General features: G+C 34.3%; 1 protein-coding gene across 1 annotated transcript; it reads right to left on the bottom strand.

The window, feature by feature from the left end:
* Positions 1–434: 434 nt before the first annotated feature.
* LOC124531749 (cilia- and flagella-associated protein 44) lies at positions 435–26150 on the bottom strand. The gene is made up of 42 exons (XM_047106263.1): positions 26114–26150; positions 25856–26009; positions 25317–25479; positions 24584–24738; positions 24353–24516; positions 23683–23813; positions 23231–23335; positions 22796–22945; positions 22496–22555; positions 21483–21725; positions 20912–21088; positions 20382–20573; positions 20075–20217; positions 19832–19962; positions 19292–19472; positions 18803–18968; positions 18459–18562; positions 18044–18149; positions 17791–17963; positions 17271–17480; positions 16712–16822; positions 16035–16203; positions 15314–15487; positions 14738–14935; positions 14235–14370; positions 13192–13291; positions 12447–12549; positions 11764–11883; positions 10796–10994; positions 9733–9892; positions 8722–8860; positions 8263–8465; positions 6603–6831; positions 5556–5660; positions 5366–5473; positions 4805–4959; positions 4150–4299; positions 3585–3726; positions 2516–2663; positions 1801–1926; positions 1140–1279; positions 435–712 (listed from the first exon to the last, which is right to left on the bottom strand). The coding sequence occupies exons 1-42, from the start codon at positions 26148–26150 to the stop codon at positions 659–661; spliced, it is 6114 nt and encodes a 2037-aa protein (XP_046962219.1). The 3' UTR covers positions 435–658.
* Positions 26151–26712: the final 562 nt, after the last annotated feature.

The raw sequence follows: 26712 nt of genomic DNA on the forward strand, positions 1-26712 counted from the left end.
TTTTAATATAATCTTTATTTGAAATAGAGATTGATTGAGATGTTTGATCTATATGTGGACTCAATACTTATGATTCAATGATTTCAATATACTAATAGTCTAAGATCCGGCTGCAGAATCAGTGTACCCATCGAGTATTTGCTAAAAAACATATTTTTTCTCCTTTTTATGATAAGAAGAATTTACGTCTAAAAAAAATCATTGGGTTATTTTTTCAATAAAATGTTGTCCACTGTATGGCTACACCTATAAAGAGTCTGAAAAATCATGGTTGCCGTTGCGCATCTGTATGCATATATTATTTACTATAGGATTTATATTTTTTTGTTAATTAATCTTTTAGTTGAAGAAAAATACATAAATATTTCAAAATTTATTACTAATGACACTTATATTACAAAATATATTAATTTAAACTAATTATATTTGCACGAACTGAACCAAGGCTGATAAAATTATACGACAACTTATGCATATGTAATTTACAGCGCCATATGCAATAGGTACACTACCTAGAACCTAAAAGTTATCAGTTAATTCCCAATACTGTAGTTACTTGCAACGGTATTAAGTCATGGAAGTAAGGGAACAATAAACTTTATTTACTAATTAAAAAAAAAACTTAATTAAATGCTTCTAAATATTAAGATAATAATTCTTATTTTGTCTTTTTCTTGTCGTCGGAAGTTTCGCGCTCTGTTGCTAGAGATTCCTAAAAAAAAATTAAACGTTATAATTTTTTTTCGTTATGCTTGTGTTCCAGTAAGAAGAGTGAGTATAACACACTCACTCTTCTTACTGGAACACAAGAATATTCTAACAATATGTATTATTGTTTGGTGGTGGAATATATGTATGATTGGGTGGTACCAGTTCAGTTCAGAACTTGCAAAAATCCCTACCCTCAAGTAATAATATGAAAGTTGTACCAAAATGTTAGTAGTTGCGAAATAGTCACACTGGACAAACATTTTGTGTTATATTAAAATCATTAATTTAAGGTAATTATTATCCGAAGAAAAGTAGGTAATGTTTTCTTTTGTTACGTAATTCACTTATCATTTAAATTACGAGCGTTTGATGGCATAGTAATTATGAAATATCTTAGTTGTAAAGCTGATTAACTAAAGTTATATAACCGTATCGACGTGTAGAGCATCTTCTATTTCTTTGTCCAACTCTCGCTTCTCTTCGGGACTGACGAGTTGGGCGCGAAGACAGTCTATTGCCAACTTTACAACGTTCGTCAATTCTTCCTCTGGTGCTTTTACTCCGCAATCTATATTTTATGGATAAATATTTTTAAAATACTATTCAATAAGCTATTTGACAATGCGAAAAATAAAGCGTCAATTATTGTAATCAGTATATTATGAGTTTAAAAATGGTTGTTTACTAACGTAAGTTGAAAATAATACTTAGTTTACTGAAAAATCCATAAATAAAAACGGATTTATTTAAACGTTTGTCACGTGACACGAAACGCAGCAGCGTTGGCCGGGCTTATGATGTCACTTGCTTGCCTTATATGTATACCACAGATTAAAATACAGGTAAGTAACGTCACCAAGCCCATTGCAGCGCCATATTGTCCAAGTAATGTTTTCGCGCCCTATTTAATCATGAAATTTTTAATATGATATTTTTCGGTAAATATGTACTAGAAATAAGAAAAAATCAACTTTTACTGGGTTCCTTAACCTCGACTATATAATAATAAAATGTATTTTAAATACCACTCAAATAGCATATTTGGTTTCTAAATGAAGTAAAAAAATCAGTAAACGCATGTAGCGTTACCTTTTATATCTTCAACGACGTTGAAGACTTCAATGCGATCGATTGATTCCGCTGTTAGAGGATGCGCTTCATCGACTAGGCACTGCACTAGCGACGTCATAGTTATAGCCATTGCATCTTCACTTTCTAAAAAAAACTAGGTAGGTATAGACACAGAATAATTTAGAATCTATAGTTAATATTATTTCTATATAATTCGTCTGAGATTAAAATCCTGCATGAATCAAGCATCAAAAGTTTGTGGATATTTTTCTTCAAAAACTTCTCATTTGCCTCTCATTTGTCATTTCACGTGCCTTGAAGAGCAAAGCCATCGGATCTACGCCTTATCTCTCACCGATCCTGTTAGACAAGTGTACAACAAAGAAGCTTTGCATTTTTTTACACCGGCAACAAGTAGAGCAACCAAAATCGCTTAAAAGGACTTAATTATTTCTAATCTTCCACAAAGTATAATATAATTTCACAAATACTGCTTAATTTGAAGCATTAGTCATACATCACGATTACTTAACTAGACATCTGTTGGTATTATATTGGACATAATGGAAAGTATGAACTATAGCGTAATTTTTGTTCGAGTGTTGGGCATATAAAAACACTATTATAATAATTTAAGAGTTGTTTTAAAATCTATGCTTTTCAAAACGTCATATAAAACTTTTGGCTTATTAAAAACTTCTTAATATAATTTTCTTATTATTGAAACACTAACCTGAATCTGCGGTGTGCAGCAATGTGGCAAGAGCTGGACCGAGCCGATCCTTAAGGGATTCTTTCTCGCCAGCTACGTCTTTAAGGGCTGCTTCGAGAGACTGCATTATTTGATGAGTTTTCGGGTCTAAACCTTCCATCGCTTCTACCTTTTAATTTACACGATTAATAAAATAATTAGCGCTATTTTTGATACTTCGTGTATAGAATACGATGGCGTAAAGTGATATATGGACTCTGTAAAAATTTAACATAATTTAATCGTTCACCTTTACGTTGCACGTTTAGAATGGAAATTAAGATTTTTCCAAGAGTCTGTTAGTGTAAAAGAGCGAACGTTGCAACACATTTTATTGGTTGTGTCTGACAATATAATATAATAATAATAAACGACGACCTCCGTGGTCGAGTGGTGTGTACACCGGTTTTCATGGGTATGCCACTCCGAGTCGATGTAGATTATCATTGGTTTTCTATGTCGTCTTGGGTCTGGGTATTTGTGGTACCGTCGTTACTTCTGATTTTCAATAACACAAGTGCTTTAGCTACTTACATTGGGATCAGAGCAATGTCTGTGATGTTGTCTCATATTTACTTATTGATATAATGGGCTATTTGACAATGCGAAAAATAAATTGTGAATTATTGTAATCAGTGTATATTATGAGTTTAAAAATGGTTATTTACTAACGAAAGTTGAAAATAATACTTAATTTTTTCAAAAATCCATAAGTAAAAATGCATTTTTTCAAACGTTTGTCACGTGACACAAAACGCTCCTGACTGGCCGGGCTTATGATGAAGTCACTTTCTTGTAAACCTTGCTTTTCTGCTATATGTACCACAGATTAAAATACAGCAAAGTGACGTCACCGACCCCTTTGCAGCGCCATATTGTGCGAGTAGCGTTTTCGCGCGTTATTTAAATATGGAATTTTTAATATGATGTTTTTCGCCAAATATGTACTAGAAATAAAAAAATCAACTTTTACTGAGTTCCTAAACGTGAACTAAATAATATAAAATGGATTTTAAAAACCAGTCAAATAGCCTATTATATTTTGACTTACATGTTGGTTAATAAGTCGATCGGCCAAAGTAGCGAGTGCATCGAAGGCGCGCGTCTGTTTCTTGTAGAGACTTGGGTCTCCGCCATATTTGAGTAGCCACTTCCGGACTAACGCGTCTACGACTTCGAAACGAGTTTTGGCACTGGAAACACATTCAATTACATTTCCGCTCATAATTATATAATATAAATTCAATTTGATATGATATTTTTAAGAGTTTCATTAACCATACAATGTAATTATAGACAGGGTATAGGTTTATCAATAAAGTTTGTATTATTATAAACGTCTTTCATTCCGAGGTTGATTTTTCAGAGATCGCTAATTGTGATGAGGTCGCTTTTGCATCATATCTTGTAATCTATTTATAATAAATTTGCTAAATGAGCCATGTGACTGTGGGGGTAGATTTGTTACATCATCTATACGCTCACTCAAGCCTTTACAGAAAAATACTGAATGACTTAATTGGTACTGTTTTAGAATTTAGTGCAAACAATCTATTTACATATATCTGCTTTACAATAAGCCGTATAAGGTTATTTGTTAACATTAGTGTGCTTACCCTGAAACTACTTTTGTGAGCTCCGTTGTTAGCTCTTGCAAAAGTTCCTCTGCGTCATCTCGGGTCACTCGCATCAGATCCAAGCAGTCATATAAAAGTTTCATCAAATTTACCTCATACACTATCTTAACTTGTGAGCCCAGAGGTGTTCTGTGTATTCAGAAAAAGTCGCATTAAGCATTCGTGTACAGGGATTCAAAACAATTCGTTTTACGTACAGAGAATATAATTGTCTAATTGGTAATTAAAACTTGTGTTTTTTTTTTCATTATAAAACATTTAACAACATTAACACGAATGATCAAAAAAACTGATGTTTCGTTTGTGGAAAACCAATAATAGCTCCTGAATGGTACCTTACTATACGTGTCGTAGACAAATCTGCTATTCAAAATTGAGTATATAAAGGTGCATTCAAAAAAAATTAAAAAGTAGAGTTAAAGAACGATAAAGAACGAGGCAAAAGTTTCTTTAAACTAATGTAATGTATTATTCTACCTATCTTAGTGCCTAATGAAAATTATGATGCTGCCTGAAAATTAAAGGCAGGATCATATTAAAATCATGTATCACAATGAACGAAATACACCAAATGGCGTTTGGATATATCAATAATCACACCAATGAACATTTAACTTAAATTCAGTAGCCTTACATAGGAAAATACTTCTGTCGCAACGGCCTCGCACTCGCGTGTATAAACTTGAGATTAATTTCCGACCGATCTGACACAGGTGGCGATAACACAGACATAGACGAGATCTGTGACAGAGGTTTCAAGCGTAGCTGGTGAATTTCTTCTTCCAAGGCCTGTGTGATCAGATTATTTGATTTTTATTTGATAAATTTACGATTATCACTTCAATAGTCTAAATAGCAGACAAAATTGCGAATCTCAGCTACTTAAACATTGTCTAACACGATACAACTTTTAGTTTAAGTTTTTCAAATAGAAAAAAAACATGGAACGTTTAGTTGTATCGATGTTATTGACGTTTTCCTTCACCGTTCAGCGTTGAAGGACAACATCGTTAAGAAACCTACATGTGACAAATTTCATAGAAATTCTGCCACATGTGTATGCCACACCAACCCGCATTGGAACAGCGTGGTGGAATATGTTCCAAAACCTTCTCCTTAAAGGGAGAGGAGGCCTTTAGCCCAGCAGTGGGAATTTACAGGCTGTTGTTATTGTGGATATTATTGATTATCAAACCTGAATCTGTTGCCATTGTTGAGATCGAACAATACGTAGACGGATGACGTCACGCTGATACTGCTCAGGTTCGTAACCTCCAGCCATAATTGTTGAATCTTTTGCTGGCTGGATCAATAAATATACTTCCATTTAAATAATACCCATGGAAAATTACTTATTTTTGTCTGAATGCAAAATTTGACGTTACCTTTTGTGGATATACTTCAGCCTGAAGAGCGGCGGCGAGTCGAAGGCGATCAGAGTATCGATTCAGGATTGTTAGATATTTCTGCTCCAGTCCACTGTGACGTTCCTGTTATAGACATCAAACTTCTTTACAAAAGTAGAGTATGATAGCGACGGGTATTAATGGTATACAGCAATGGGAATACTTGTTGATTTCCAGACAGGATAAATCGAAAAGCCGAAACTACTGAGTATTTGCAGGTTCTTCTCGGTAGAATCTACTTTCCGAACCCGTGGTAGCTTCACTTAATATAGTTGTTAAATGACGATTTAAAAGTGCTTGTAAAAGCCTAGTTGTATAAAGTATATTTTGATATATTTTATTCTCAATGTTACAGTTTACACAGTGAACCCTATGAACTGTAATTCAATCGCTGATAATTGAACCATTCTTAAACTTGAGGGACATAATAGAAATCGAAATCAGAATAGGTACCTACTAGTAATATTTGACGACCTCCATGATCGAGTGGGATGTACACCGGTTTTCATGGGTACGCTACTCTGAGGTCCCGGGTTCGAATCCCGGCCGAGACAATATAGATGACCATTAGTTTTCTATGTTGTCTTGGGTCTGGGTGTTTGTGGTCGTTACTTCTGATGTTCCATAACACAAGTGCTTCAGTTACTTACATCGGGATCAGAGTAATGTATAGTAGGACACAAATTAGATGTAGCATCGGAAAATGCAATGGAATTAAAATAAAACCGATCACTGCCGATTTACACAACCAATAGAAACAGCTCCCTATCGCGCCACTTGACGCTATTCGTCGCTATAGATTCACGCGTCAGAGAAAGCAAGTGCGTGTATATCGACGTGCCAAATGGACGAATATATTAGGTCATATGATATTACAAGTTATTGCGTTTGTGCAAAGATCATATTCGCATGAGAAATAAATAATGATAATTTGGGATAGCGTACTCAATTCGGATGTGATCGGTTTAACGAATTTTGCCGATGCGACATCTAAGTTGTGTCGTACTATATGTGATGTTGACTCACTCGCCAGCTGGTGAGCTGGGCCAGCATGTGCGGCAGCACGTCGAGCGCGACGGAGAACTTGTGTCGGCGCGCGAGGCGGCGCAAGAGGTCGTCGAGAGCGCGGTCCACGCGGCGAGGTCGGCCCAGCTTGCGCGTGAGCACGTCGCGCATCGCCGCGCTCAGCTCGGCCGCGCGCGCCTCCATCGCGCGCAGGTCAACATTCATACGAAACAGGTGCGTGCGGTTCACTCTGAACGACAGGATCTCATCAACATTCTACAATACTCATTTTCAACTGCGCCCACTTGAGTGAGTGTTCTTGGTGGTAGGGCTTTGTGCAAGCCCGTCTGGGTAGGTACCACCCATTCATCAGTCATTCTACCGCCAAATAACAGTACTCAGTATTGTTGTGTTCCGGTTTGAAGGGTGAGTGAGCCAGTGTAACAAGGCAGTGTACAGGCACAAGGGACGTAACATCTTAGTTCCCAAGGTTGGTGGCACATTGACGATGTAAGGAATAGTTAATATTTCTTACAGAGTCATTGTCTATGGGTGATGGTGACCACTTACCTTCAGGTGGTCCATATGCTCGTCCGCCAACCTATACCATAAAAAAAGGTTAAGGGACCCAGTAAAAGTTGTTTTTTTTATTTCTAGTACATATTTGCCGAAAAATATCATATTAAAAATTCCATATTTAAATAACGCGCAAAAACGATACTTGGACAATATGGCGCTGCAATGGGGTCGGTGACGTCACTTTGCTGTATTTTAATTCTGTACATATAGTAGTAAAGCAAGGTTTACAAGAAAGTGACTTCATCATAAGCCCGGCCGATCAGGAACGTTTTGTGTCACGTGACAAACGTTTGAAAAAAATGTATTTTTTTTATTGATTTTTGAATAAATTAAGTATTATTTTCAAGTTTCGTAAGTAAATAACCATTTTTAAACTCATAATATACACTGATTACATAATTTACGATTTATTTTTCGCATTGTCTAATAGCCTATTGCATAATACATGGCACCACTTCTAAAAATAGGTTATAAGCAATGCATCATACTTTTCTTTATAATTATGATAGATATGTTTAGTCAGTCGCGACACAAACTCTGTATCAATGAAACGCAAAATATACAACCCTCACGTTATGTTCGTTTCATTTAAAACCTGAAGAGCACGCCTAATGAGAGACAAACTACAATATAGCATCGAATATACCATCTTAAAAGGGAATACAGTGCACATGACGTTAAAATAAACACAGATTCTCTTTTCCTATACTAACATAGTCCATTAGTACGCTATCCCATCGTATGATGGAAATATCAGTTTCTGTTAGTTTATAGCATTACTTTTGTTTTTAGTCGAGATGGCCCAGAGGTTAGAACGTGTGCATCTTAACCGATGATTGCGGGTTCAAACCCAGGCAAGCACCGCTGATTCATGTCCTTAATTTGTCTTTATAATTCATCTCGTGCTCAGCGGTGAAGGAAAACATCGTGAGGAAACCTGCATGTGACAAATTTCATAGAAATTCTGCCACATGTGTATTCCACCAACCCGCATTGGAACAGCGTGGTGGAATATGTTCCATACCTTCTCCTCAAAAAGGTAGAGGAGGCCTTTAGCCCAGCAGTGGGAATTTACAGGCTGTTCATGTCATGTTGTCATTACTTTTGTCGTTGTTTCTGCTGTTGGATCTCGTCTTGCAATTCCAGCACTCTCCGTCTCAGCTTGCTCAGCATCTTCTCTGGAAAGACGACCGTTTGCGAAAGACCCCCGGGTCCAGTGCATCCGCGTATAGCTGAAGCCCGTATCTGATCGTAGCGTAGTATCACAACTTGGTCGACTTCGTTCATGCAGCTTTGTTTTTCCATCTGTAATAATATGTACCTACGTTACACTCAATTATTTTTTATGAAAGTTATAAGATTTCAAATGAACATGGTTATTTTTATTATTACATTTATTAATTAGGGGACATTATATACGGATGTCTTGTTCATGAGAAAGTTTTTCATAATCTTGGAAGTGTATCGGTGATAGAGGTGCTTTGATTTTATGTGCCGATGAAAAGAAAAACAACAGAATCATCCATATAAAATATAATCTCACTAAAAACAATTGACGTACCATAAATTCTCTTAATTCTTGTTTCCTTTTCTCTAATTGCGTTGAATACTTCCTTTTGATTTTGTTATGCGCATCAATGTCCTTCCGCAGCAAGTCTACCAAGTGATCTTTCTCTAGCATCTCTTGTTCATGTTTATGCCTAAATATTAAAATATAAACTCGTCTTATAATAAATAAAATGATGTGTAAGCTGTGAGTTAAAGTGTGTTATGTATGCGACCCTATGGAGGTATAGTATGACACAACTTAGATGTAGCATCAGCAAAATTCGTAAAACCGATCACATCCGAATTGAGTACGCTATCCCAAATTATCAATATTTATTTCTCATGCGAATATGATCTTGGCTCAAACGTAATAACTTGTAATATCATATGACCTAATATATTCGTCAATTTGACGCGTCGATTTACATGCACTTGCTTTCTCTGACGCGAGAATCTATAACGACGAATTGCGTCGAATGGCGCGATAGGGAGCTATTTCTATTGGTTGTGTAAATCGGCAGTAATCGGTTTTATTTTCATTCCATTGCATTTTCCGATGCTACATCTAATTTGTGTCGTACTATACATTGGGACATCGCGTTCGCCGAAACCATCGACGACGGCCCGGTACCAGCAACACTTGCGCAACATCACGCCGCCCAACAACGGACCACACCGATCTTTCTTTATAATTTCTGTGTCTCTTAGAATTAAGAAAAGTATTAAAACCATTTTATAATAATTGGTTCTGAGGGCATTCTGTGTTACAACCTCAACACATGAAGTAGTCTAAGTAAATTAATATTAATATTTGTAAAATAAATTTGCGAATTAAAATAAATTCACTTTTAAAGTACTTTCGATTTTTTTTAAGTCCTTCGGCTGCGAACGAAAATTAGTGTAAAAACATATTTACGGTTTTTGGTGAAATTTAATTTGCTTAAGCTTTTAAAGATTTGTTTAGTTATTTCTAATGAGATTTTTAACATTATTCGAATCTTTAGGTAGATACGTCTGATTTTACCTTGTATTTCTAAGTTCATAAGTCTTATTGTAAATATCTGGATCACAACCCTCTGGGCATATGTTTGGATCAAGCCTTATGGGTCCAATGTCTCGGCTATCTAAACTGCCTTCGTCTTCTTCTTCACTTGAAGACGAACTCGATTCGGATTCAGACGATTCTGTTCAAACCAAATGAAATATTAATTGTGTCATAACATAAAGCGTATCGAAAATAAATTTAAAAATAGATTGATATCATCGTTATATATGAAATCAATTTTATTTAAGTAAACTTCACATTTAAATAAAACTAGTTATTACGGATTTTAATCGAGTATATTAATTATTTTACCCTACCGTGGTCTAGCCGTGACCACGAACGCTGTAAAGTGCTCGAAACGTCGGGATGTCCAAAATAATTAATATACGCGATTAAAATCCGTAATAACTAGTTTTATTTAAATGTGTAATAATCGCGAAAATTTAAGACAACATTATGTTAAACTTCACATTGAAGCGTTTTTGATTGGTCGATAATTAAATACTACCACCGTTTTTGAGAGCAGCCTCCAGCGAGAATAAATGGCAGGAAACTCGCGTAGTTGCTCTTTTCATATAAACACATTTACAATGCTGTTCTTTACAATAGTTAGTGTTATGTGATGGAACCCGAGCCTAAATTCAGACGTTTTGTCCAAAGAGTACTCTTTTAATGAATAATAAGATTTATTTATTAATTTCGTCAAAATAAAGCTTTTTAATATAAATGGTAATGGTATGGTCTTATTTTAGCGTATGTATATCAGCTTATAATTATGTTTATATATCTATATCAATAAAAATGACATAATATTTTCTCTCACTCTTTTTACCGCGTGTAAGCGAGACGGATATATGAATTGTGTGGTAGTCTTTTTCGAGTAGCTCGATGGCTATCATGGTTTTAACGCAAACGAGTAATGTCAAACTCATACTATCGAATTCAAATACTTCGCAAACGTTTTCGAATAAACGATACGTTATTAACGCAAGAAGTATTGAAACTTGTACTAGGGGTACTGTATTATATACTCGTACATTACCATCTTCATTTCTATCGCGTGGTGGGCGATATTTCTTTTTGAATATCCTTCGAAGGAAATCAGCGAATTTATTATCTTGCACTAATTTCTTGAACTGTCTCTGCAAATCCTGACACGCAAGGTCGAGCCGTTCTTTTTCCGCTTTGTGCTCTTCAATACGATGCTCACAATCGATTATCTGGTCATTTACACTTCTCACCTACAAGTTATATAAGGAATATAACAATTTATATGTTCAATTTTGTATCACTATAGGTATTACGTCGTGAAGAAACGATGGATGGATTGTGTGAAAGATGATATGGCTGAAAGTAATGTTACTTGTGAGATGACCTTGGTGGTAGGGCTTTGTAAGAGCCCGTCTGGGTAGGTACCACCCACTCATCAGTTATTCTACCGCCAAATAACAGTACTCAGTATTGTTGTGTTCCGGTTTGAAGGGTGAGTGAGCCAGTGTTAATAGTTGCCAGCCTGTAGTTAACAGGCACAAGGGACATAACATCTTAGTTCCCAAGGTTGGTGGCACATGACGATGTAAGGAATAGTTAATATTTCTTACAGCGTTATTGTCGATGGGTGATGGTGACCACTTACCATCAGGTGGCCCATATGCCAACCTATTCCATAAAAAAATGACGTTAGATAGGGAAGTATGGAAGAAGACATTGAAACCGAAATAGATTGGGATAAGGATGATGATCATATACAGTCGTTGGTATTCAGAGAATCAGGTTATATATGAACAATAAAATAATCTTTACATACACAGCCGAAAGGTCTCAAGTAATTTGTTATGATAAAAAGTATTGAACAGAATAACAAAATTTAATATTTCTCAATTCAATATAAGATGACTTTGCGAGAAATTTTTAGTCAAAAAGATGTAAACAATTGTAAAAAAAATTATAGGGCGATTATAGTAAGTCATAAACAGTCACACTTTTACATAAATAAGTTTAATGAGTGACCTGCATTAATTTAGCGTAAACTCTCTCTGCTAAACGATCTTCGTGAGCCTCAAAACGGTTCAACACTGTCATTTCCCTGTGTAACTGGTATAGATGCAGTTCCAATAACTGATTTTTCTCCTGTAACATTTTGAGTTATTTAAGCATTTCTTCTACTCCTAAAATAAAACTAAAATGTCCGGAATATCTTTACAGGTTGCATGAAGTGCAACAGACGGTCGTAACGTTATAAAATAGGTGAAAAATGGGACAATTTTTTTAATATAGTCTAGAGATCCGTTGTGACGTCACATAGGCAAAAATTGTCATTACAATATCACATGACTCTTTGATCAACAACTTTCTGGAGTTGTAATAGTAGTATTCGTACAGTCAGACTAAGAAAACCTTCGTCAGTTCTCAAATTCATTCCTTTATCAAGTCTCAAGCTCTTAATACCTTTTGAATCTAAACATCAAATAATTGCGAAGCAATATGTCATTTTCAATCGGTAAAGCAGATTATCGTTCATAATGAGCACACGAAAATAGACCTTAAGGTGATTTACCCCAGCTGTACATTACACATAAACGATTTTAATACATTGTTTTTCGAAAAACTACCATTTTTATAGCTGTTAACGTTGAATGAATGCCCGTCGTACATACAAAACTGTTTATAAACAAAATATTTAAAAAAAATACCTGCACGCGTATACGTTCCCGCTGAAGTTGCCGAAGCCTGGAGTCGAACTCCTGAACCAATATATCGGCATCCACTATCAGTACGTCTTGTTCATACAAATGCCTAAATAATTAAATATTGTTTTAGACATATTCTATTTGTTAATTAATATCAAATACATGTAAGATATATAAGTAGATTGACAACTAGATAGCACTGATAGATAGCTCTGCACCCTTTGCCGTAAAAGAAATAAACTATTGGCAGTTGTTATTACGGCTTGTCTGTATTTTGGTTATTTGGATATTATAATGTCATATGGCATTTAACTTTGGAACAATGCAGTCGATATATATACCATCATGTAGTGCAGGGAATTATTAATGGAGTTCATCAATCAATCAGAAAATATTTGAGCAATTAATGGTTGGTGTTACGGATGAGGTGCGAAGTATTTTTGAATCGGTAGTAGATATTTCACAAAGGGATATTATATGCTGGATAAAAATATTTGTTTTTGACTTTGACTATTGTGTTTTTGAGACTCGTATTGCGACGCATTGCCGATGTAGGATTGTAAGAAAATTTCTTGTCTTCCAATACGAATGATAGACTCAGGTGGTGGCGACTTCTCAACATGTGGCCCATGTCACTTACCTACTTTATAAAATATAGTTAAAAAATATATTCCGATGCGTGATGTAACCTTTAGTAATTTAAACTTTATTGGATTTTCATCTGGTTAACGATCCTAGTAACGTTTACCTTTCAATTCGCCTTTCTCGAATTTCAATTTCAATGGGAGATGATTCTTGGTCTTGTTTCGGTTTTAAAAGCTCCCAAGATGCTGTGAGTGGGCGGGATTCTAAACGGAAAATGTTACTTTCAAGCATTTAGTTCATTCTTAGAGCAACTACCTCGTCAAAATATACACGATAAATATTATGTAGTGATGATGATGATTTGAATTTAATTTCTTTATTTCATGAATGCCTACATGATTCTTGGGAACAGATGTTACAAATTAGTCTGCAACACTGGCGGACTTTCAGGTGCGTTGCCGTCCTTTAAGGAAGGAGTACGCTCCTTTGGAGAGGAGTAAAACCATTTTTTTATGGATAAATTCACACTACAGTGTATAAATTACTATTTAAAAGTCATCCGATCTCTTTCTTTCTTGTCAAATTTGCGTTTCTATTTGAGTATTCTCTTGGCCAAACTGTAGGTATATATATAGCTTGGCCATAAAAATGCTTAAAATTCATAAGAGTATAGCTCTATTTTATAAATAACTAGCGGTCGCCCGCGGCTTCGCCCGCGTAGATAACGGTTCATAATCAGTCTTTTAATATCCCTACTGCTGAGGCACGGTCACATTTGAAGAATTACTGCAACCGGCGCTTGGATCTATTGTGATAAACCTCAAATTCGTGATCACAACACCTCAGCCAGACCAACATCAGCCACGAATCTGATGAGGTTCTTAAGGTCGGAGGCCATTATGACCTCTAAGGACCGGAGTTAGAACATTTTATAGTTCTATCTTTTATAGTTTAGGCATCATACGCAAAAAAATCAACTTTTTAGATAGATTTTTTCCTTTTTTTGTCCGAAAAACCCAAAATATCTTACGGAACCCTATTTTTTTTTTTTCAAAATAAAAATTAGCCTATGTTATGCGGGATTAATTTAGCTTTCGAATGGTGAAAGAATTTTTAAAATCGGTCCAGTAGTTTTTGAGCCTATTCATTACAACCAAACAAACAAAGTTTTCCTCTTTATAATATTAGTGTAGATTGAATAGCTACCAGTTATTGGAACGAAGCGAGCAACTCTCGGCTGACGAACCCGCGGCTGTGGATACATCATCGATCGTCTTCGTTCTTGCGGTTTCCGTGCTGTCGTCGCACGATGACTAGCAGGAACTGCGATTTCCGGTTTTATCTAAAATTACCAATGATGATTCGTGATGGCAAAATAATAATTATTAATCAGATAAATGTTAATCTAAAAGTAAACGCCTGTAAATGTCCCACTGCTGGGCAAAGGCCCTCTACCCTTAAGGCTTGTGGCTTATTTCAGCACGTTGCTTCGATGTGTATTGTTGCATGAACACTTGACAGAATTCACATCAAACACATGCAAGTTATCTTAGATGTGATGTTAGGGCACGAGATGAAATAATAAATTAATTGGTATAAATTGTTGATCGAGTTAAAATTTTTGTAATGTTAGATCAAGGTTTATATTATTATTATATTTTGCCATTGGGCCGTCTCAGTTGTAATCAAAAGTATGCCAACAAAATTACCTCAAGATTTTTTTCTGGAAACTCCAGATTGTCATCAATTATTGGAACGGGGGGAGGGTGATTGGCGAGTTTGTGAGGAATTTCGACCCGTATTTCTGCCAAACGCCTCCCAATTTCTTGCATTTTTTCAACAAGCCTAACTTTTTGTTCTCGTAGCTTTAACACCTTCTCGTTAAATTCTCGTTTATTATCGTATATCTGAAGGAAAGTTGGAAACATAATTAGAAATAATAAGTACATATATTGTGTCATGTCAAATTATTACATACAACATAAAATATTTAGTACATTGGTTAATTTGTATTTTGTATTTTAATTTTGCGTCGTTGGTCCACTTGCTAGTTTATAAGCCCAAAACGACGAGGTTCTGTTGTCAAGCCGCTGGTTGGGCCAAATAAAAGTCTGTATGTTTTTTTTAGTCAAGAATTCATATAATTGATTATTGTTACGCGTGGATCAGAATTATTCTGTTTTACGGTGCTGTTAATTGGTTTGGGTAACTAAAACCTTTTGAGTATTTGTTGCTTTTGTTTGACTTTTAATAGCAAATAAGGCTGTACTATTAGTAAAACTCACTTCTTTACGTGTAAGACAGATACGAAGCTGTGTATTGTGACCTTGTGGCGCTACGTAGTCAGGTTGTGTTTTCAAAACGCGATTTCCAATTGTTTCTTCAGCTTCTTTTAATGCTTCAGCAGCGCCTGGAGGTAACGCATGGGAATCGGGTTTTCTGGACAAATGTTCTTGCCACTAAACGAAAAAAAATAATAAAAATCTCTTTAGATAATATTGATCGAACGTTAAATCATCATCATACTCCTGCCCCTATCCCAATTTTATTTGGGGTCGGTTCAGCAAGTCTTATCCATCCATACTTCTCTGTCGGTCTTCATCTCATAAGTAATATTATTTCTAACCATATCTTCTTTTACACAATCCATCCATCGTTTTTCGAGTCCTTCTCTATCTTTACACCTTCCTTACAACGAGGTCCTCAATTCTCTTCATAATATACCATGACAGCCGGTTTTCAAATAACTTCTCGTTTACCGGTTTCACTTTCAAACTTCCTCTTATGTACTCATTTCTTACTCTATCCATTCGCGTAACACCAGACATTCCTCTCAGCATAATCATCTCCGAGACGTGCAAATGTCTTTCAGTCATCCCTTTTGTAGCCCAAAACTATCATCGATTAATAAATCCATAATTGATAAAATACATACCATCAAATTAAATTTATCAAAGTTTTAAAAAGTCCTTATAAAGATTAATTTTTTAATAACTCTAAACAAACCTCAATGAATTGAATATGGTGACGATTAAGTCTCTGGTAATAGTTACGAAGTGCTTTCTTCAAGGGATGAGGTGGATTCGGCGGTAGGCCGAGCAAAAATGACGCCACACGAGGAGGACCTAATGACAACTTCTTCGCTACCGCTTTCTGTGTTGAGGATTCTGCTCTCCTAAATATATCGTTTTATTCTATGAATAATAATAGTAATTGTAAATTAATGAATACGTATATTACGACACAGCTTAGATGTAGCATCGGCAAAATACGTAAAATTGATCACATCCGAATTAAGTACACTATCCCAAATTATAGATATTTATTTACTATGTGAATATGATCTTTACACAAACCTAATAACTTGTAATATCATATGACTTAAAATATTCGTCAATTTGAGTCGACAATTTTCTTGCATTTGCTTTCTCGGATTAGGGCGCTACTTCTGTTGTTTTTCGGCAGTAATCGACTTTATTCAGTTTTCCGATGCTACATCTAAGTTGTGTCGTACTATACGGGTTTTTAATTATAGTATTCTATTTTACCTTTTCTCCCTTTCGATTAATGCAAATAGGTCTAAATTCCTAATGTAAGCGTGTAAAAAAAGATTGAAGTACAATGATTAAAAATTCTTAAATAGTAGTAAATATAAAGAAGAAATAAAATATGTTTTGACTTACCGTCCTCGAAGTGATGCTTCATACATTTTCTGATGAACTTCTTGAAGTTGGTCCGTGAACGCCTTCGATAGATTCTTCTGTCGTAATGGTCTTATCATTATTTCTGGATCCCTGTCGCGTAAAAACATATGTATTTTGATTATAATTGCGTTTAACAAAATACAATCGCAAGATAGCTTGAGACGACGATGGAACTTATCCATGATGTATGGAAGGATACTTACAGTATTTAGAATGTCAAATCATTCAACATTTCAAGTTTTTTTTAAAGGTATCGATTTATTTATAATGACTTCATGTCATTAATTTCCAGTTAAACTATCGATCTGTATATTGTTAACTTAGAAATTTTGTGAAAATAGAGTTGTATAAATAGAGGAAGAATGTATGTAACTTATGTCATTCACAACGTACTGTGCCATAATAGATGAGCACATAGTACGCAAAACTAGTACAAATCATTCAATGAACGTTTCTATAAACCAAATATCAATTAAAAAATACTTGTCATCAACATCTGTTAGATGATTTGCCAATCAGAAACCGGCATATAACTGACCTGATAGCCTTTAAAGTGAACGGAAAAACGTCAAGTTGTATGATATTCCTTGAGTACATTTTGTGCAGAGCTAAGTCTGAAGCTTCTAGCTGATGTGCCAGTTTACGACGAGTGAGCGCTTTTGCTTCTTCCAATTCTTGCTCTTGCACCACGAGTGGACGAGGGTCCAGAGTCACGTCCATTTGTTGGGAATATGGTAGAGATCGATTTCTGTTTATATCATTAATTTATAAGCCAACCCATTTATATCAAGTTATATTAAGATCATCTATCATTAAATGAGTTAAGTCATTCAACTGCTAAATCAAAAGTGGAAAAGGCTTTCAAACGAATTCTGACAGAAAAGATCGATTCAATTAATGCGTATTAAAATTTGACTTTTTAGAAATTGTTGATTGATGTGTTTAATAAAAAAAGCCAAATTATTCAATAGAAATACAGAATCACAATATTTGAAACAAAATCTAGAGACTAAAGCATATATGAATTTCTTCGGTTGAAATTTAGGTAAAATACCTACGCTTTAATAAGCTTAGTGTATTCAGCGGTCAATTCCGCGAGCTGGTCGCGAACACGTTTCTTGTGAGCGTTGGCTATCGATATCATCTTGTCGTACTCCTCCTTTTGTTTTAGTTCCTCATGCGACATTAGTTCTCCATCAACAGTACTGGGCTCTTTAATCTTTTGTACTTTCTATAACATCAAAATAAACGTCATAACAACAACATAAACACCTCTTACTTATGACTTTAAGTAATGAAGAAAATACTTACGATAGCTTCTTTTGGTGACTTTAAAGGAGGGAAAGAAATTAGAGGTTCCGAAAAGTTTATAATGAACGAGAAAATATTACCATCTCGTCCACTTGTGTATAAATATCTGAAAATTTGCAGCAATTATTTTATGCTCTAGGTTTTAACAAAAAAAAGTATTATTGAAGCCTAAGTTACTCCTTATTATATCAGTTATCTGCCTGTTAAATGCCCGTCAAAAACGGTCCAGCCGTTCCTAAGATTAGCCGGAACAAACAGACAGATAGAGAGACGGACAAAAATTGTAAAAAATCTTATTTTGGTATATGTACCGTGTATACATATGCATTGAGTAAAAAACGGCTATTTTAATATTACAAATAGACACTGCAATTTAATTATATGTATAGATTATATTGTTAATGTTATTACTTACTTGTTATCAAAACTAAATTCCAGGCAAGTTATCGCTCCCGTGTAACGATCATGAATTGGGAGATAGTAATAATCAATAAAATCTATTCTTGGTGTCGGTTGATTCTAAAACACAATATTACGAATAATTGTCATTTCTTGGACAGTTTTGTCACAGACTTTCTTGTGTATCTGTCACTGCTCGACCTAAAGCCTCTTTTTAAAACAGGATCAACACTGCATTTTCCATTGGCCACACACATTTATTTTTAACAAAATTGAATCTAATAATTAAATTTTACTCGTCTAGATATCAGCCAGGTACATATTAGATTATCAAGTGTCCTTTAATTCTTATAAACTCACCTCTTCCTTCGCTAATCGTCTTCCTTTAAGCTTTTTAAGTAGTTTCTGCTGTGCCATTTTCCACGTCAAGTAATGGTGTTCTGGTGTATCTTCTTCTTCAGTAGGCATGCGCACTACGCGAATGTATCCTGAGTTTGTTCCCAATATAAGATACCGATCTTCGCATCTTGGTATTAACAAAATAGTTTATGTTCAATCATTTAATCATAAGTCGAAAAGGGTATATTTAGTTATGAACTTTTTTCTCTGTCTAATTTTAAATCTAACTATTGATCCATAATTGCTGATTAATTAGAAAAATATCTAGAAGAAAAGCTACCCGGTGCTAATATCTTTTTTGCTATAAATTTTCCGAGTGAGGTTTTGACGTCTTGATGTGAGGCGTCTATTACATATGTCCACCGAAAATTATCGAGCTTTAGATTACCAACACTCTTCGTGATTATATTCGATTTGGATATTTGCTAAAAATAATAATTAAACACATACATGAATTTTAAAGTTGTAATATCATCACACCAAGCACCAGGGATAGGTCCATATTTTATTATCTTATTATTCCCAGGTTTGACGAGCAACAGCGCACCAGTACCTTGTTGGACTACCCAGATACCTTCATCGCAGTACTGAGCCCAGGTTATGGTAGTACCCGTTTCATTGTCACTCTCCACTAAAAACAAGGTTAATGGGTTTTTATTTGTACTTTTTTTTTGCATTTACTAATTATTATAAAGTCGAACTAAAGTAGTGTTTAGTAAGTAGTAGTAGTAGTAGTAGTAGTAAAACTTTTCAAATCATTTTCCGAATTTAATTTCCTTTTTGGGCATAAACAAATGTTTTAATTTTTTTAAATTAAAAATACAACAGGCTGCTAAATAATGGGTCCCTGGATGTTGAGGATAATCATAATTTTAACTGTTGCCTATTTAAGATAACTTTGCTTTTGCGTCAAGAGATCATAGATAATATTCACAAGGACTGTGACAAATATTAGTACGTCTCTACGTATGCACACAGGTAACTCTTTACCTAATTGTATTTCACCAACATATTCCTCCTCTTCCTCATCTTTATCCTTTTCACTTTCCTCTTGAGCTTTAAGAGCTTCTTCATCAATACTTGCTAAATCTTCTTCCGTTGGGAACGGTCTATTACGCATACTGAAATATTTTATTTTATTTTAAATAAAACCTTTTTCAATTATATGTAATTTCTTTCAAATTTTGTCATTAGGCTTTTAGATTATAAAAAAAAAATATTCTTGATACTTACTAATATTTCTTCACAACAATTTCTTCAGTTGAAACAAATTCTTGTTTGAAAGTAGTGATTTCACTGTATTTCTTTATAGGAATATCGGGCAGAGTAGCTTCGATTATAAGCCCGAGTTGACCACACAGAAGAAGAATACGTTCCTTAAATTGTCAATAAAGTTAATTTTACATTGTTAGTTATCTAATTTTAGAACAGATTAAAAAAACATGAAAAACTAATTCCAATTTCAAATTTTATAAATCAGAAGTAGCGTTTTTATAAGCAATTTTAAAAAATACTGCTCTTAATAAATCTTGATACTCACTTCATTTGGTCTCCAAGTCATAAAAGCAACATTGTTAGGAGTTTGTATAAAACCCAATCTATGAAGCTTAAAAGGAGTTCCTAATTCCAAATTGTATAGGAATATCGTGCTGTCATCTCCACAGGTCACAAGTAACGTTCGCTGTACATTTATTGTTATTTGCGTCAAGGACTTAGAGTGTGGTTTTAACAACTGAAAATTAATAGTCTATATTTGAACTTTCCAGATTTTTATATTTTTAGAATTTGGAGCCGAAGAAAGTTTCTAGTATATAAATTGAGAAATAATATATTTTGGTACAACTTGAAGGCAAATTATGAAACAACAGCTTGGAAATTAAAATAAATATATACCTAATATGTAAATATATAAGCATTCAATAAAAAATCCGGCACATAGAGAGCAGACGCTTGATGAAAACTAAAACAGTTAGAACACAAAATTTCCGATAAATTGGAATTCGAAAAGAGAAGTATTGGATAAAAGCAGAATTTACAGACTTCATTCAAGTGAATACTTCCAAAACTTACCGATATCAGATCGATGACGTCAGCGTGAATAGAGTCTTCACTGTGGACAGTGAGATCGGAATGTACACGAACTTCTATTAACGTCGATTGCGCCTGAAGACGTTCCGGGTGAATAAGCAGCGTCCGCAAGATCCCATCAGCAAACCCTACCAGTACTATTCGTGAAGTTGCATCGACCTATTAAATAAAAGAGGTAATACATATTTTTGTTTAATAAGTGCTTTAGATACAGTGACGTTGTTGACATATAATATTAAATGTATGATATTAAATTCATACTAATATCATAAATGCCAAATGTACTGGACCGCTTTAAATGATATTTGGTACACATATAGTCTAGAGCCTGAGAAAGGCTACTTTTTAATTGGAAAAAAGTGTTGTTAACAAAGAGGATTTACATCTGTGTAATATTTTAAGTTAATTTGCAAATATATTCGTATTTTCTACGCGAGAAAAGCCGCGGGTAACAGCTAGTTATTAATAATATTAGATTTTCCAAGTGAGATTGTATGCCTAAAAATAACTAATTACATGGTCTTCATTGTTTTGTAAAATAATGATAACTTACGTCTGTCGGTGGATAGAGCATACAAGTAATGGCTGCCTGGAACTGGTACTTGGCAAGCAGTGCGTGAGTCTCAGTGTTATATGCATGCAGCGCTCCGTCACACCCAGCAGTAATCAGTATTGGACATGTGCGCAAAGCAGCCATAGCTACGACGCCACTGGCATGACATGTCATAATCTTTGTATGATTACATTGTAATTTGTCTATTTCTATATCAACAGTCCATATTCCTCCATTGGCATCCTAAAAGTTTTACTCACATCATTTTACTTTTTAATTAAAGATTTCATTTTGTTTAGATCATCAATATACATAGGTAGTTAAAGTATGGCCATTTTATGAGCTTGGAGATTCTGATTTGCATTCCGAATCTGTGGTAGTTTCACTTAATATGGTTTGTTAAATGACGATTTAAAAGTGCTTGTAAAATCCTACTTGATTTAAGTAGATATATTTTGATTTTGATTTCTGAAGCCCTAAGAGAAAATGCTGGGTCGGGCCTTAAAAAAGATTTTCCACCAAAAAAAATATTTTATAATGTCTAGTGAACCTGCAAAGTTGGCTTCTACCTATCGCGATCGTGGATTTCCACCGTAAGAAGGCATTGGTCACAATGATCTAAGAATTTTCAAGGACTGTTTAAATTTACTTACTTATTGTTTAAATTTATTTACTTGGTGGTAGGGCTTTGTGCAAGCCTGTCTGGGTAGGTACCACCCACTCATCAGTTATTCTACCGCCAAATAACAGTACTCAGTAATGTTGTGTTCCGGTTTGAAGGGCGAGTGAGCCAGTGTAACTACAGGCACAAGGGACATAACATCTTAGTTCCCAAGGTTGGTGGCACATTGACGATGTAGGGAATGATTAATATTTCTTACAGCGTCATTATCTATGTGTGATGGTGACCACCTACCATCAGGTGGCCCATGTGCTCCTCCGCCAACCTATACGATAAAAATCATGTGCAAGACACTATCGTGGATAGTTCACAATTTTATATTTTTACTTACTTGAGCGTACCAGTACATATCATGTTGGTGTTTCAAGCACATTATTTGACATCCTGGTACCTGCAAATAAGTGGAATGTGAATGACGAGGTTAGGTTCAAATATATACCATTGGAAATATACATATACAATATAATATAAGTCTAGATGGTCCAGGCTGGAGTCTATAGTCCATTTTTATCTTAAACATAGATTTCAAGGAATCCGAGCTAACATCAATTAATTTTCATGTGCCTAATTTTTGTCTCTAATAATTTAAACACTGTATAGCAAAAAAGTCAAATGTTAAATAATATCGTACATAAGTTTCAGCAACCGGATTTAATTCGACGAATGGGTCGTCTTCAGGTGGATCAGCTTGATCCACTGTGTCCCAATACCAAGCACGAATATATCCGTCACGAGCGATAGTGGTGACCTCATCAGCATTCGGGCTTAACATAAATTGGACCTGAAATATTAAAAATAATAAACATCCTAGACAAATAATAAAAATAAAGGACTACTCTACCAAAAAACTATGTAAAAATGTACAAAAAATATAGCTATTACCACTAGTGATATATGAATTCCAAGGATTCATTGCACTTTAACAGTTTGGTTTTGTTTTGTTGAAAATAAGATTCATGTTAAATTATAATTTCTGAGTGATAATTGCCACTTAAAATTTAGAATTTCAATAAAAATGCCGTACAAAAATCCTTAAATTCTATGCATTTTATAACAAAGTACAAACGATCGGTGCTTTATGGCAGGTTTTTCTTCCACGTTGAGTAACTTCCAATTTAACTAGACCAGCTTCCCAAACGAGAATATTACCCCACTCGCAGCCAGATAGTATCTGGAATCACCATTTCAAAAATCAAAGCTTCTGTATGCAATTATTGTTCCAATCTATCTTCTTAATTTTATATATATTTGAACATTTTATATAATATTACTTTTTGGTAGAGGTTTTGATAACTTAACAATATTCTACAGCCAAACAGTGTTACTAAGTATTTTCGTGTTCTGGTTTGAAGGATGCGTGTGACTACAGACACAAAGGGGTATCATATTTCATCAGTCCTTAAACTTGGTTGCGCATTGAAAATATAAGAGATGATTAAAATTTCTAAAAGTGGTGACCACTTATAATCTGGTGGATTATTCGCTAGTTTATAAAGGAATTATAATATGTATACACACTTTCTCATCGGGCATTGGATATACACCGAGCACGTCGCAGATTTCTGTTTTACCAAATCTGCCAAGTTCTCCTTTTAATTTAAGTCCCGTAAATGTATGCGCCATTTTCCAACATTTAATATGCGCCGCTCCTGTGAGAGAATTTTTAAAATATAAATATAATGTCCTGTTTAGAAATACACATTGAAGAATACTATAATCTGTCAGTATAGTCTTATCATTTACATTTAGCATTTATGTATTTTTAGGAAGTCCTTTTATTTCCAGGATAGCAGTTATGATTTTACTTCTTTTAATAAAATTATATTGTTTAAATATGAGTTAATAGCTGAGTGGGTGGATCAACGGTCACGTGTGACTTAAAATAGCGGATAAATTTCAGGAGAGTATCAATGAATTCTTATATGCTAAAGTTACATATGCAACACAGATTCTGCCAACCCATAGCGCTGAATTTTAATTTCATAATCAACAATAAATATATCCTTAGTAATTCAAAAAAGGTAAAGTCTTAAGATAAGGACGTAGCGAGATATTATAGCCCAATGGGACTAATAAATCGTCCAATAAGTAAGTAAACGTAATTAATGTCTTTAGGCTTTTGTAAATCTATTTGTATAGATATAGGCATAAGTCATAGACAAATTACCTCGTCGAAAATAAGCCTCACCTGCTGTTGTAAGTTGTCCTGGACAGTACGGCGAAAACATAACAGTATTAACGTCGAAAGAAAAAGCACTCGTACGCAGAAGAATTCTATGTCGTTTCCAGTTCCATATCGTCAAGTTGTAATCCGGTTCTTTCCCTACAGACGCTAGGAGCTCGCCGTCAGGACTGTCAGAAAAAATATATCATTTCTCATACAATATAGATATTGTGAATAATTATTCATAAAAGCTACCTGAAATCCAAGACCGAAAAAGCATTAGATGTGCCATCGCGTAGAACTGCATCTATTTCCATTTGGGGCCAGGTGTAAAGTAGTATTATTGGATCTCGCTCGCCTTCTCTACCTTCCGCGATCACTATACGGTAATTTGGGTCTTTTCTGTAAGACTGAACAGAACAATACTGTCAACATTTTTTAATCGTTAAGATTATTTATTTTTAAATCGAATCAATACATTTAATCCATATTAATAGTATACATGTGAAAGTAACTCTGTTTTTCTTTCACGACCAATCTGCTGAACTGAATTTGATGAAAATTGTTATGCAGCAATCTTGAACTACAGGAAAGGACATTGGCTACTTTTATTGCCTTGACATGACAACCTACACCCCAAAACGTGAGCGAAGTTGGGACGACTGATAGTATAAAAAAATTGGTAACATCGACATTGGCATTTTACATGGCTAAAAATCTGGTTAAAATTGCCCATTAGCTCGAAAACTTGAATTTCGAAGTCGTGGATAAAAGAATTGTCATGTCACTAATGAAATTCTCCTACATAAATATATAACAATCCGCATTGGGGTAACGAGGCAAAATAACCTTCTAACTTTCTCCTTGAAAGAAGAAAATTTTGTCCAAAAGGTCATTTTTCCATTTACAGGCAGTTCTTACTTTTTACTTCTGTTACGTTATTAGAATTATATTTATTATTGTATAAATTAGTTATTAAATAACCTACCGTTAATGCCCCTACGGAACCTCCTGTGGAACTTCTTCGAAACCACACCTGTTTTGTATTAACATCCAGGAACGCGATGATGCTGCCCGCAGCCCAACAAACCACCGAATCGTCACACGCGCATATATTGAAGTACTTTTGGCAGTTGTACCCATATGAATGTCTTAATATAAATAGGAATATATTATCATGAGATTAAAATTACTAGTGAGATCAATTTAATATAGCTTAAACAAATAATATTTTAATGATCAACAAAGTTATCTACTTTAGTGGAATCAAATAAGAAAATTTTGCTATGAAAATCATATCAAATGTGTACCTAACTAATTGATTAGTATTTTATTTTGAAGACCATATTACTCTTTAGTGTCAGATAATAGAAATAAACATTTATTTATAAAATACTCTAGCCTATTCGATATGAATTGTGACAAAGCTATAATGATTCTTTCAGACGAAATTTGAATTTTCATTTCGTAATGCCTACACTTTTATGTTCCAATTACTTTTTTATTCTATGTACTGGCAAAGGATACTCAAAATCGAATAAATCAAGGGGTATTGATGAATCCAAGCTATTTACGGCACCAGACAAAAAATCGTCAGGATCGTACTCAGTGAGAATTGATTCGTCTTCCACTGACTCTTGTTCCACTTCTTCGGGAACTGCCTCTTCTACAATTTCTTCCTCTTAATAGTTAAATGAAGATTACATTAATAACATTCTATAGTATGTTTTTAAAAAAATAATTTTGTGTATTTACTCTTTCATTATTATTGAAAAAAAATTATACCATTTCCAAATTCTCCTATTATTTCCTCTTCAGCCATTTTTAATTCATTTAAATATTATTTCAGTAGATATGCTATTAATACAATATTAATGAATAACTATATTATGTTGCTAAGTAACACCAAAATACGTATGAATACATTTATTTTTTGGAAAGGTAACAATTTGTAATAGATGGCAACATTATATTTTAGTATAGAAAACAGTATAATAATATAATGTTTAATAAAATAATATTGTTCTGATACTATTAAAAGCAGCTTGAACTATATTCGAGGCTAGAATTCATTAGTAGACCTATTAGTAGACCATTCGAATCCTAAAATTTATACATTTTAATAAAAATAGTTGATATTTTATGAATATTTATTGAACACAAATTTTGAATTATGGCAAATTTAAACATAACTCAAATGAAATATTCTATTATTGATTCGAGAATAGTAAGTTAATTATTTATTAAACATTGATCTTTATTTCCCTTGGTATAATCCAAGTTGATGATAGTTCTTCTGATGATTGGCCTTGATTAATGTTGTTTTACACTTTGTTGCTCGATGTACGACATACGACAGTGTCATACGACAAACTGACATTAAT

This window comes from Vanessa cardui, chromosome 8 (genome assembly GCF_905220365.1).
Source record: "Vanessa cardui chromosome 8, ilVanCard2.1, whole genome shotgun sequence".
NCBI classification, from domain to species: Eukaryota; Metazoa; Arthropoda; class Insecta; order Lepidoptera; family Nymphalidae; genus Vanessa; species Vanessa cardui.